This window comes from Petaurus breviceps, unplaced genomic scaffold (genome assembly GCF_028583685.1).
Source record: "Petaurus breviceps papuanus isolate PSGF00001 unplaced genomic scaffold, PetGlider_PUasm1.0 90734, whole genome shotgun sequence".
NCBI lineage: Eukaryota > Metazoa > Chordata > Mammalia > Diprotodontia > Petauridae > Petaurus > Petaurus breviceps.
Genome location: NW_027187327.1, coordinates 3,809,874 through 3,822,536, shown reverse-complemented (window position 1 = coordinate 3,822,536; position 12,663 = coordinate 3,809,874). Strand labels below are relative to the sequence as shown.

Genomic DNA, 12,663 nt, shown 5'->3' with positions numbered 1-12,663 from the left:
CTGAGAAAAGTTTCATAAGTTACAATTATAGTTTTTCCATGTAGGAAAAACATGTTTTTCCATCCAACTTTGATAAGTTCCTTATGATTTCTTTTTCCTGTTTACCATCTCATGCTTCTTGTATCTGAATGTCAAATTTTCTCTTCAACTGTTTTTCAGCAAGAATGCTTGAAAGTCCTCTATTCCACTGAATGACCATATTTTCCCCTGAAACAGGATACTCAGTTTTGCTGGGTAGGTGACCCTTGGTTTTAATCCCAGCTCCTTTGACCTCCGGAATATCATATTCCAAGCCCTTCGATCCCTCAGTGTAGAAGCTGCCAGATCCTGTGTTATCCTGAATGTGTTTCCACAATATTCAAATTGTTTCTTCCTGGCTGCTTGTAATATTCTCTCCTTGATTTGGAAATTCCGGAACCTGGCTATAATATTCCTGGGAGTTTTCTTTTTGGGATATTTTTCAGGAGGTGATCAGTAGATTCTTTCAACCTCTATTTTGCCCTCTGGTACTAAAACAATAGGGTAGTTTTCTTTGAGAACTTCCTGGAGGATGATTTCTAGGTTCTTAACTTTGGTCATGGCTTTCAGGTAGTCCAATAATTTTAAAATTATCTCTCCTGGATCTATTTTCCAGTTCAGTGTTTTTTCCCACAAGGTATTTCACATTGCCTTGTATTCTTTCATTTGTTTGGATCTGTTTAACAGCATCTTGATTTCTCATAAAGTCATTAGCTTCCATTTACTCCAATCTAATTCTGAAGCCATGATTCTCCTCATTGAGCTTTTGAGATTCTTTTTCCATCAGGCAAATTTGACTTTTTAAGGCATTCTTCTCCTCATTGCCTTTTTGAGCCTCCTTTGCCATTTGAGTCAGTCTGTTTTTTAAGCTATTATTTTCTTCAGTCAGGCTGTTGACTCTCATTTCATAATTTTCTTGCATTGTTCTCATTTCTCTTCCCAGTTTTTCCTCCACTTCTCTTATCTGCTTCTTAAGGTCCTCTATGGCCTGTAACCAGCTTGTATTTTCCTTTGAAACTTTTGGTGCAGGAGTTCTGACTTCACTGTTTTCCTCCTGTTCCATGCTTTGCTCCTTTTTGTCCCCAAAATAGGAGTGTAATGTTGGAATCTTCTGTCTGCTTTTTTTCCTTTGCCTGCTCATTTTGCCACTCAATTACTTGACTTTTGGGCTTTTTGCCACAGTAGAACTCTGCCACCAGACAGGGGAGTTTTAGTCCCAAATGCTGGGGTTTTCTCAGCTTCTGGAGGTATTAGATGGGTGCCCTCTCTGAGGTCTCCACACACTCTGGCAAGCTGGACACACACCCCAGGACCTCCACCCTAGACTGCAATCCAGATCTAAGCAGGTTAAAGCAAGAACTTTTAAAGATTACCCCTCAGACTGGTGCTTGGTCCCCCTACACTCTGCAGGCCAGGAGCTGAAGCTAACACATGGCACTGGCTGGCTGTGCCAGCGTCTCTGTGGCTTTTCGCCCCGGGGTAAAAGCCACACACTCCCACTTACTGGTCCCAAAGTCCAGACTGCACTGGCCTCTCACTTTGTCCTTTGCATCTATGTGTTAATAAATCTGGAAACTGCCACTGCTGCTGCTGATCTGCATTCCCTCTGGCCGTGGCTGGTTAGGCCCTCCCTGGGGCTAAAGCCTCGGCATGGGGCTGGGCTTGGCTCCCAGAGCGCTGTGGTGGTCGATTCCTGCTGGCCTGCCGGGCTGTTCTCAGCGGGAGGTTAGCTTCTCTGTTTCATTTTGTGGGCTCTGTACCTCCAAAGTTTGTTTAGAGTCCCCTTTTTACATGGATTGGGGAAGGTGGAAGCCAGAGTCGCGGGAAGGTTGAGCTTCTACCTGCCATCTTGGCTCCGCCCCCTCGCCGATCACTTCTTGAAAAATATCCCAAAAAGAAAACTCCTAGGAATATCATAACCAAATTCCAGAATTCCCAAGTGAAGGAGAAAATACTGCAAGCAGTCAGGAAGAAACAATTTGAGTATTGTGGAAACACAATCAGGATAACACAAGACCTAGCAGCTTCTACATTAAGGGACTTGGAATATGATTCTGGAGGTCAAAGGAGTTAGGACTAAAACCAAGAATCACCTACCCAGCAAAACTGAGTATAATGCTACAGGGGAAAATGTGGTCATTCAATGAAGTAGAGGATTTTTAAAGCATTCTTGATGAAAACAACCAGAGCTGAACAGAAAATTTGACTGTCAAATACAGTAAGCAAGAGAAGCATGACAAGGTAATCAGGAAAAAGAAATCCTAAGGAACTTATCAAAGTTGAACTATTTATATTCCTACATGGAAAAATGATAATTGTAACTCATAAGACTGTTCTCAGTAAGAGGAAATTGAAGGGAACATATGTGTATATATGTATACATACATATATATACATAGTTTAAGGAGGGAATTACACACACAATCAACTGGGTATCTTTTTATTATTTATTATTTTTTTCCTTTGGCTTTTTGAAGGGGGAAAGGCAGGGCAGTTGGGGTTAAATGACTTGCCCAAGGTCACATAAGTAAGTGTTAAGTTTCTGAATTCGGATTTGATCTCAGGTCCTCCTGACTCCAGGGCCGGTGCTCTGTTCACTGCACCACCTAGCTGCCCCTGGGTATCTTATCTTATAGGAAAATTGGGAGTAGGGGATAGAAGGGAGGGCAGATTGGGGGAGAGGGTAGTTAGAAGCAAACATTTTTGAAAAGGTATAGGGTCAAAGGAGAAAATGAAATGGAAGGTGGGATAGCATGGAGGGAAATATAGTTAGTCTTTCATAATATGACAACTATAGAAATGATTTGGGTAACTGCACATGTACAACCTATATTGAGTTGCTTATCTTCCCAGTGGGGGCAGGTGAGGAGAGAGGAAGGGAAAAAATCTGGAACTCAAAGTTTTAAAAACAAAAAAGCATTTTTTACATGCAACTGGGAAATGAGATGTACAGGCACTGGGGTATAGAGGTCTGTCTTGCCCTACTAGAAAGTTAGGGGGATGATGGGGGAGGATATAGGGGAGAACTGATTGGGGGAAGGGGTGTGCAGTGGGCTTGCTATTTTGGGGTGGTGGATAGGGAAAGATGGGAGAAAAATTGTAACTCAAAATCTTGTGGAAATGAATGTTGAAAACTAAAAATAAATAAATTTTTAAAAATAACAAAATAATAGAAGTTGATTCAGATGCTATTGAGATTATAAATTGACATTCACTGTTTGGAATTGCACATTTTTAGTACAGGAAAAGTAAAAAACATAAAACCTTATTTTCTTTTATAGGAAAACTAAAAACTATATGCAAAAAGTTAATATTTTTAGCAGTACAATTATTTATATTCTAGTTTTAGAACTCCAGTTGTGAAGAATGACTTTCTTCCAGGACATCAGTTTTCTACTCCTTACAGCCAACCTTCCTACTTACAGCAGCAACAACAAACACCAGTTACTCCGTTTCAAAGTTTACAGGTATAATGAATTTAATTAAATGAGATAATATTTGCAAAGCACTTAACATAGTGCCTGATGCTATGTAAATGCATATTCTTTTCCCTCCCTCCCTTTCCTGCCTGTGGTAATAACTTAAATATATTTTACATTTTTTTCAAAGAACCTTAGAGTAGGAAGAAAATGCAAACCTCATCTAGGTTAGCCTTCCCAATATAGGTATCACTCCTGCAGGTTCTTGATAGTAATCTAATCATAACTTGGATACCTCTAGAAATAAAGCAGTCATGACTTTTATCTATTTTGGGTTTAGATTATACCCGCTTGAAATCCCCATGTGCCTAAAGTTTAAAAACGTAATTGTCTTATTGACTCTGGTTTTGCTCCTTATTATGATCTTTTTTTTTTTTTTAAACAATCGGGGTTAAGTAACTTGCTCAAGGTTACACGGCCAGTTATTATTTCTGGGTGTGGTGCTGAGTATCTGACCCCGGGATTCGATCCAGGTCATCCCGACCCTGGGAGCCGGTGCTCTTACTCGCTGAGCCACCTGGCTGCCCCTTTGATCTATTTTTAAAAATACTTAATTAGCTAGTTAAAACAAACTAGTTAAATATTGTCACGTGAAGTCTAGTGGATAGAAAACTGGAATTGGAGTCAGGAAGACCTGGGTTCCAGTCCTGTCCCTGACATATACTGTTATGTGATCCTGTACAAGTCATCTAATATCTCAGTGTCCCAAGCAGTTTGTTAAAGCTATACATTTCTTAGCAGGTGCCTGATTGCATTGGTGGAAATTTCTTAAGAGTTCCCCAACATTAGTGAAATCACAGCTGATTTAAAAAAAAATAGTTAATCTATCAATCTACAGCTGAGATTTTTTATCTGATGATTTAAAGTCTTGTAAGTTTTAGAGCTAGAAAAGATTTTAGAGATACTTGAGTTTGGCTCCTTATTTTATTTGCCTCTTTGAATCATAAAGACCTGTTTAAAAATGTCTTAGAAAGTCATTGTATTTACAAAATATAATATTCTGCAGTAAAATAGTTTCTGTTTTACTGAGTGAATACAGATTATTAGAAACTATATTTACTCCTTTAATTTCCCTTTTCATCAGATTTCAGGATCATTTTCTTCAAATGAGTACATTTCAGTTAAGGGAAGAATTTATTCCATGTTAAAGCAGATAGGAAGTGGAGGTTCAAGTAAGGTAAGTAATAATTTTTATGTGTTATTAAATCAAGTCATATTTAGTAAGTACCTACTATGTGCAACATATTGTAGTTGAACAAGGTATGATCTCTTTTCTAAAAGCATTCACAATTTCACATTTGATTTGGAAAGTCAAGATAGAAATTTTAAATGTTAAAATAATGCAAGATGTAAATAATAACTTGATAAAATAGAATATGGACTGCTACACTTCTAAGCAGTTTGGTGGTGAAATGGTTGAGAGATGGAAAGGCAACATTAAGGAGGGCTTTATTGCTGATGTTTTTAAGATAGCGGCCACTTAGGGGCAACTTGATAGATTGGAGAAAGAGGTGGAAGACATGGGAAAAAGAAGGGATAATTAATGGAAATGGGGAAAAGGCCTGTTAGGAACAGGGAGAGATTAAATAGCCTTGACAAAGGAGGTCCAGTTTTATCTCTCATCAGGGAATTAGGAGGAGAGAGGTAGGAGATTTTGAGATGAAGAAGAGGAATTGAGGGAACTTGTATAAAATGAGCTCTGTCTTAGTAGTCAGTCAAAGTCATCTCCTGAGAAGGAAGAGAATTGATCTGAATAAAATCCAGTAGAGAATATTAGTGGGGAATCAGGAGGAGACGAAAAAGTATTTCTGTTAAGTGTGGAGAGTCCCTACCGAGCTGATGTTTCTGGTATCTTACTGACAGAATAGATTGAATCTTAGTGAATTTTAAAATGTTTTGTGCTTCATGGATTGGCATTAGCTCACTGCAAAGCAAAATGAAATGTGGGTTCTGAAATTAAATTGCTTGTTTGAAGTGATTGTGTTAGTTCTGTTACAGGTTGAAACTAAACTTTAAATTACTTGGGGTTGATTCTCCCAACTGTGTAAAGGGGCACTAGCTGCTAAATGGTATGGTGTCCTGGAAAGAGTATTAGATTTAGAACCTAATGATCTAAATTTAAATTCCTAGCTCTGTTCCTTACTATGTAATATTGATTAAGGCCTTTCTCACCTCTGTGGGATTCAGTTTCCTCTTCTATAAAATGAGAAAGCTAGGCTATCTCAAAAATTCCTTTCCATTTCTAAAATTCTAATCCTAACCTATAGGTCCTATGATTTTAACTTAACTCATTCATCCTTTATTTGATACTCACAACTATGTCTCACACACAGTACCATCTGAGTATAAGTTTTCAATCTTTTAGGCAAAATAATCATTCTAACAAATTCCTCACTCTTTTTTTATTCAATGTTCCATTAAGAATTTCTTTCAATGAAAAAAATTGACTTTCTTAGGGATATGAAAGTAGAATTTTTAAAAAGAACATGATATTTGTGTGTATGTGCTGTCTTTCACAGGTATTTCAAGTATTGAGTGAAAAGAAGCAGATATATGCTATAAAATATGTGAATTTGGAAGAAGCAGACTCTCAAATCATTGAGAGCTATCGGAATGAAATTGCTTTCTTAAGTAAACTACAACAGCACAGTGATAAGATCATTCGACTTTATGATTAGTAAGAGAAAAAAAACATTTAAAACTTTTTGAGAAAAATCAAAGTTACTTTAATTTTAGTATAACATTTACAATGTAACTTAATTTTTTTTTATAGTGAAATCACTGGCCACCATATCTATATGGTGATGGAATGTGGAAATATTGATCTTAACAGTTGGCTTAAAAAGAAAAAAACAATCAATCCATGGGAACGGAAAAGTTATTGGAAAAATATGTTAGAAGCAGTTCATACAATTCACCAGCATGGTAACTTTTAAATTGATATTTATCTATAAACCTGTTCTTTATCATACTATTAACTCCCCACACATCTATGTGTTCATCTAAGGAAAAGTGGAAATACCTATTGGTAAGAATTTTTTCACCTCTTAATATATTCCAATCTTGGGCATAGAGAGAAAAGTAAAATCAGCTGCTGCTCTCAAGCTCAGAATTGAATGGGGGACAAAACATGCAAACTACTATATACAAACAAGATGTATACAGGATAAATTGGAGATGATCAAAAAGGGAAGTCACTGATGTTAAGCAGGGTCAGGAAAGGTTTCTTGTTGAAGGTGGGAGTTTAGCTGGGATTTGAAGGAAGGTTGAAGATAGAATCTAGGAGGAAAAGTATTCCAGGCATGGGAGACAGTGAAAATGTATAAATAGGAAGTAGAACAGTCTTGTATGAGGAAACTTCAAAGCAATCAGTATGTAACAGTATGTAAAGGGAAGACTGGAAAGGTAGGAAGGGGCCAAGCTATGAATGATTTGAATACCAAAAAGTTTTATATTTGATGCTAGAAGTGATAGGAAGTCACTGGAGTTTATTGAATGAAGGTGGGGTATAGTGTGGTCAAATATGTGCTTAAGGAAACTCCATCTAACAGCTGAGTAGAAGATGGACATGTATATGTTAAATGAAAGAATAAGAACTTTTAAACTACTCTACCTTGAGTATGATCGTATTTCAGATTAAGCTTTTTCCCATGTGTATACACATCATGTTGTAAAGCACATCTCTCTCAGTGTAACAATATAACAGGATTCCAAAATCTTTTCTTGGAGCCTGTTATATTTTATAACAACTAATTTTTTGTCCAGTATTGTTTGTGCTCTGTATGCCCAGTTTCTTGAAGACCACAAAGTTAAAAGAGTCCTTAGAAGTTATGTAGTCCAACCTGAGACTCAGGTCTGGTAATTTGTTATTGTAGTTGTTTTTTAATGAAAAAGGTCCACCAATGGGTTATGAGTTTTCTTTATGTTATGAAGATTTGTACTTCAAATATTCCTACAACTCTTTTGCCATTCTCATTAGTCAGCCTGGGTAACTATTGCTTGTTCATTTTTCTTATCTTCTCACGTGAGAAAATGAATTGACCATAGCTTCTATAATAGAAGCTGTGGCCAATTGGAGTCTATTGTGTTTATGTAGTTTACTACTGACCCAGAACTAAAAAAAAGAGGCAGAAGAGATGATAAAAGATTCAGAGAAGAGTCCTAGTACATTCTTGTATATGCATAATATTCTATAACTCTTCCTATCATTTTTATTACGAATACATGGAAGGGCAAGTACAAAAAATAATTTGGCTTGGACTATATGTTTTGATTTATTTTCTTTTTTTTTTTTGGTTTTGAGTAATGTTCTACTAAATGCCTCATATATTCAAGTTTTAGCTAATAACTAGGGCTGAAGTTAATCATCTAACTTTCTCTAAAGAACCATTTCCATTAAGAAGGCAAATACCTCTGCACTTTAGTATAGTAGAAAAATTGCTGCTGGATTTGGAGTCAGAAAGACCTGAATTTGAATTTGGTATCCAATTAGCTATGTGATCATGGTGAAAGTCAGTTTAACCTCTTAGAGTTCCTGTGTCTTCGTGAAACTGACAAGTCATTTATGTAAAATACCATATTAACTTTAAAATACTATTTAAGTGTCATTTGTTAATTTCATTAATATTATTACTAGTATCAGTTTCTTAGTCTACATGAACAGGGGTTGGACTGTCTTCTAAATCTAAAATTGTGTTGTTCTTGAGACAAGTTAATATTTTCCCTTCTCCAAGTCCTTTTGCACTTTAGCTAAACAATGTAGTTATTATATATTACTCTGTGTCAGTTACATAATATATTTTGTTATTGGGACTGAATGATACTCATATAAGTATGATGTTGTTCAATAATTATTTTGTGTATCTTATCTTCCCAAATTGATTATGAGTTCTTTGTGGACAGGAAGTACCTGCCAGCTAGAGTTTTATAATTCTTCATATCCTGAATTGTCTGACACAATGCCAATGTTATGTAGCAAATATTGAAGAATAATTGTATGATTCATTGAAAAAGATTTTGTCTGTGTTAGCAAGTGGTAAAAAGAATATATGCATAATTTGTATTGTCTAATTGTGTAATTAATTTTATTTTGGAGGCATTGTTCATAGTGATCTGAAACCTGCTAACTTTCTGATAGTTGATGGAATGCTAAAGCTAATTGATTTTGGGATTGCAAACCAAATACAGCCAGATATGACAAGCATTGTTAAAGATTCTCAGGTAAGAAAGAAAAAGTATTGTTCACAGTATATGGGATAGTGTTAAAATACTTATCTGTAGGCATTAAATAATTTAGTAACATGAGTTCATTTACAAACTATTTAATTATTTTGGTAACTAGTTTCTCAACTCTACATGATTCCTGAGGGCTTTAGCTTATTTATGGAAAATATTTGAAATTTCAAATTTTATTAGGAAATGACTTATCTCATGTAAAAGTTGAATTTTTCAATAGGATGAAATTAAGACTAAAAATATTTCATTTTCTAATTTTGTGTTGTTTGACAAATAGGTTGGTACAGTTAATTATATGCCTCCAGAAGCCATCAAAGACATGTCTTCTTCACGAGAGAACGGGAAATCCAAATCAAAGGTACTGTCATATTTATTTTCTTTAATAGAAAATATTCAATATCACTAGAACTTGACCTGTTAAATGAGCTTTCTAAATAACTGATACTATTTAAAGTTACCTAGTGATCTATCAACTTTTTCTACTACAGAAATTTCCTATTTCTTTTCCTTTTTGAAGTTATTATGGTACTGTTAATTAGTAACATAGACTACATTCAAACAATAGCCTCCAGAATTCAAAAGTACTTTTAAGTAGTTGTGGTAATATTAAATTCTGACCTAAGCAGGAATTAAAGAGTTTCTAAGTGGAATGCTTTAAATAATAATCTGGTCACATCATGTGCTTAGTAAAGTACAGTGTGACATTGTTTTCAAGTGGCTTCATTGGTGACATTGAGCTAATGATATAACTTCTTGGGACGTCACTATTTTTCACCTGTAAAATGAGAGGTTTGAATTAGATGATCTCTGTGTTTCTTTCCAGCTCTAAGATTGTTATTCTATGAATTCTCCATTTTTTATTAGGCCAGAAAATTGTTATTTGTAGGTTACTTAATTCCATTTTTATAGTTATTAGGTTGTAATAGCCAAATAAAGTTTTTCGTGGTACTTGTCAAGAGTTTTGTAAAACTCTACTAATGAATCATTTTACTTTGTAAAATGTTGATGAAATAAAGTGATTTATGACAGTGATGGTGTTTCTTCTTGGAACTTATTGATATTTAAAAGTGAATATTTTTAAATTGTGTGACAGCTGATAGTTCTGACAACTAAATGGCCTACTGGATAGAATGTTGGGCCTAGAGTTAGGAAGACCTTAGATAAAGTCCACCCTCAGACCCTTCATAGCTTTGTGAACCTAGACAAGCTGTTTAACTTTTGCCTCAGTTTCTTCACTCATAAAATAGGGATAATAATAGCACCTGCCTCTGAGACTTGTTATGAGAATAAAATGCACTGTGCTTGGCAAAGATGCTTAATAAATGCTTGTTTCCTTCCTTTGGTGAAAATGCAATTAAGTTGGATTTTGCTTTTTTTGGGGGGGGGTTGTTGTTTTTTCTTAGATAAGCCCAAAAAGTGATGTGTGGTCCTTAGGATGCATTTTATACAGCATGACTTATGGGAAGACTCCATTTCAGCATATAATAAATCAGATCACCAAGTTGCATGCTATAATTGATCCTGATCATGAAATAAAATTCCCCGAAATTGCAGAAAAAGATCTACAAGATGTGCTACGGGTAACTAGTAAAATATTTTATCTATATATGTTTGTACATATGTGTGCTTGATGAAGATTAGGAAAATTTCATTAATTGTCTTCTAATTTAAAAAATATATATAGGCTGTTAGAAATAGCATAACTATTAATAACGGAGTTAGTGAATTAAAAAAAGCCCACTGAACAAATATCTATTTTCTTTCCCTGCCATATTCCCCAACCTCCACTGCTGAAAAAAAGTATTTCTGGATCAAAGTATATGCATAGTTTAATAACTTTTGAGGCCTACTTCCTGTTTTCCAGTATGGATGAAACTATTCATCACTTCACCTATAGTGCATTGATGTGCCTGCTTTGTCATAGAGCTTTAAAATTTGTCATTTCCCCTTTTTAAAAATCAGTTTTACTAATCTGATGGGTGTGAAGTTAAACCTCAGAGCTGCTTTTATTTGTATTTTCACTAATTATTGTTGATTTGTAGCTTTTTTCTTATATGCCTATTGATAGCTTGGATTTCTTCCTTAGAAAGCTTGCCTATTATATTCTTTGACCAGTTTGGTCATTGGCTCTTAAATTGTAATCATTTCCATATACATCTTGGAAATGAGAATCCTTTCAAACAAACTTGCTTCAGAAATTTTTTTCTTAGTTACTTGCTTCCTTTTAAATTTTAGCTAAATAGATTCTATGCAGAAATTTTCTAGTGTTATTTGCTCATAATCGTACATTTTTTTTCCTGTTATCCTCTTTCCATTGACTGGTTATAAACTCTTCCACTCTCCATAGATTTGAATAGTGATTTCTGCCTTGGTCCTCTGATTTGTTTATGCTGTCACCCTTTATATCTTAATTCAAGTATTTGTTTAGAGCTTATCTTGGTATATGATGTGAGATGTTGATCTATAGCTAGTTTCTGCTGGACTACTTTCCAGTTTTTCTAAAAGTTTTTGTCAAATAATGAATTGTTACCCCAGGAACTGGGATCATTGAACTTATCAAGATATTAGGCTACTGTGTTCTCTTGTTTCTGTACACAGTATACCTAGTCTGTTCTACTAATTGACCTCTCTCTATTTTTTAACCAGTATCAAATAATTTTTGTTGATTACTGCTTTGTGGTATAGTTTCATAGATGCTACTGGCACCCTTTTCCTTCCTACTTTTTTTTGTCATTTCCCTTGACATTCTTGGTGATTTTTTTGTATCTTATATCCTACAACTTTGCTGGTTATTGTTTCAGTTAACTTCAGTTGAATCTCTAGGATTCTGAGAGAGAACAGTAGACTTGGAATCATGAAGGTATGAGTTCAAATTTGGCCTCAGACACTTCATAGTTGCGTGAACTTGAGCAAATCACGTAGTCTCTGCCTCAGTTTCCTTATCTATAAAAAGGGGATAATAATAACACCTACATCCTAGGGTTGTTGAGAGGATCGAATGAAATGATAGTTGTAAAGCACTTAGCACGGGGCTTGGCACATATTAGATGCTAAATAAATACTTGTTTCTGTCTTTCCTTCTCTGAGTAAACTATTTCATCTGCAAAAAGTTATAATTTTTTTTACTTTTTTCCTGTACTTATTCCCTCATTTTTTTTCTTGTCTTATTACTACAGTTAACATTTCTAACACTTTAATTAGTGGTGATAATGGACATCCATGCTTTACCCCTGATCTTAATTGGGAAGGCCCCAGCTCAGTATACGTTTAATAGTACATTTAACTCTTTCTGCTTTCAAGGGAGCTTTAAAATTGTATAAATATTTAGGGAACTCTATGTATAATTTGGAGGAGGTAGTCATGTTGAAATAATTTTGTGTACAAGTTAGGGTGAATAATGTTCAGGTAAGCAATTTCTATTGTGTTAATACAAATCAGTCATTTTTTTCTAGTGTGAATTTAGAGGCTTGACCATATATAAGAATAATTATTTTTTAAATATTGCCTCTTTCTCCTTTCCAATAGTGTTGTTTAATAAGAGACCCTAAACAGAGAATATCTGTTCCTGAGCTCTTGGTACATCCATATGTTCAGATTCAAACTCAGTCACAACCAGGTAATAAAATTTGTGTTAATAGCAAGTAATTAAAATAGTAATGAATGAAAAAATATATGAAAAAAATAAATAGTAATGAAAATATACTTATGAATAAATGTTAAAAATGAATAACTTGCCATTCTCTGCGACCTTCCTTCTTCTACATAATTTGATACTTTAGGTCTACTATTTCATCATTTTAGGTACTCTCCATCAGTGAAAATCATAACCTCTTTATGCCTTACTCTATTTGAACTTTTCTCTACTTTTCAGTAAATCCTACATAAAGAACCCAACCATTCTCTTTCTTTTAATGTCTCAGAGGTGCCAGTA

The 12,663-nt window shown here is 34.9% G+C and overlaps 1 protein-coding gene across 3 annotated transcripts in view; it reads left to right on the top strand.

The window, feature by feature from the left end:
* Window positions 1–12,663, top strand: part of TTK (TTK protein kinase) — a 42,016-nt gene that overhangs the window by 26,744 nt on the left and 2,609 nt on the right. For all 3 annotated transcript variants that reach the window (XM_069066962.1, XM_069066964.1, XM_069066963.1), the window contains 8 exons: window positions 3,362–3,485; window positions 4,582–4,674; window positions 6,017–6,174; window positions 6,271–6,422; window positions 8,593–8,717; window positions 9,010–9,090; window positions 10,136–10,312; window positions 12,258–12,348. In XM_069066962.1, the coding sequence (XP_068923063.1) occupies window positions 3,362–3,485; window positions 4,582–4,674; window positions 6,017–6,174; window positions 6,271–6,422; window positions 8,593–8,717; window positions 9,010–9,090; window positions 10,136–10,312; window positions 12,258–12,348 (1,001 nt within the window). The remainder of the gene's footprint in view (window positions 1–3,361; window positions 3,486–4,581; window positions 4,675–6,016; window positions 6,175–6,270; window positions 6,423–8,592; window positions 8,718–9,009; window positions 9,091–10,135; window positions 10,313–12,257; window positions 12,349–12,663) is intronic.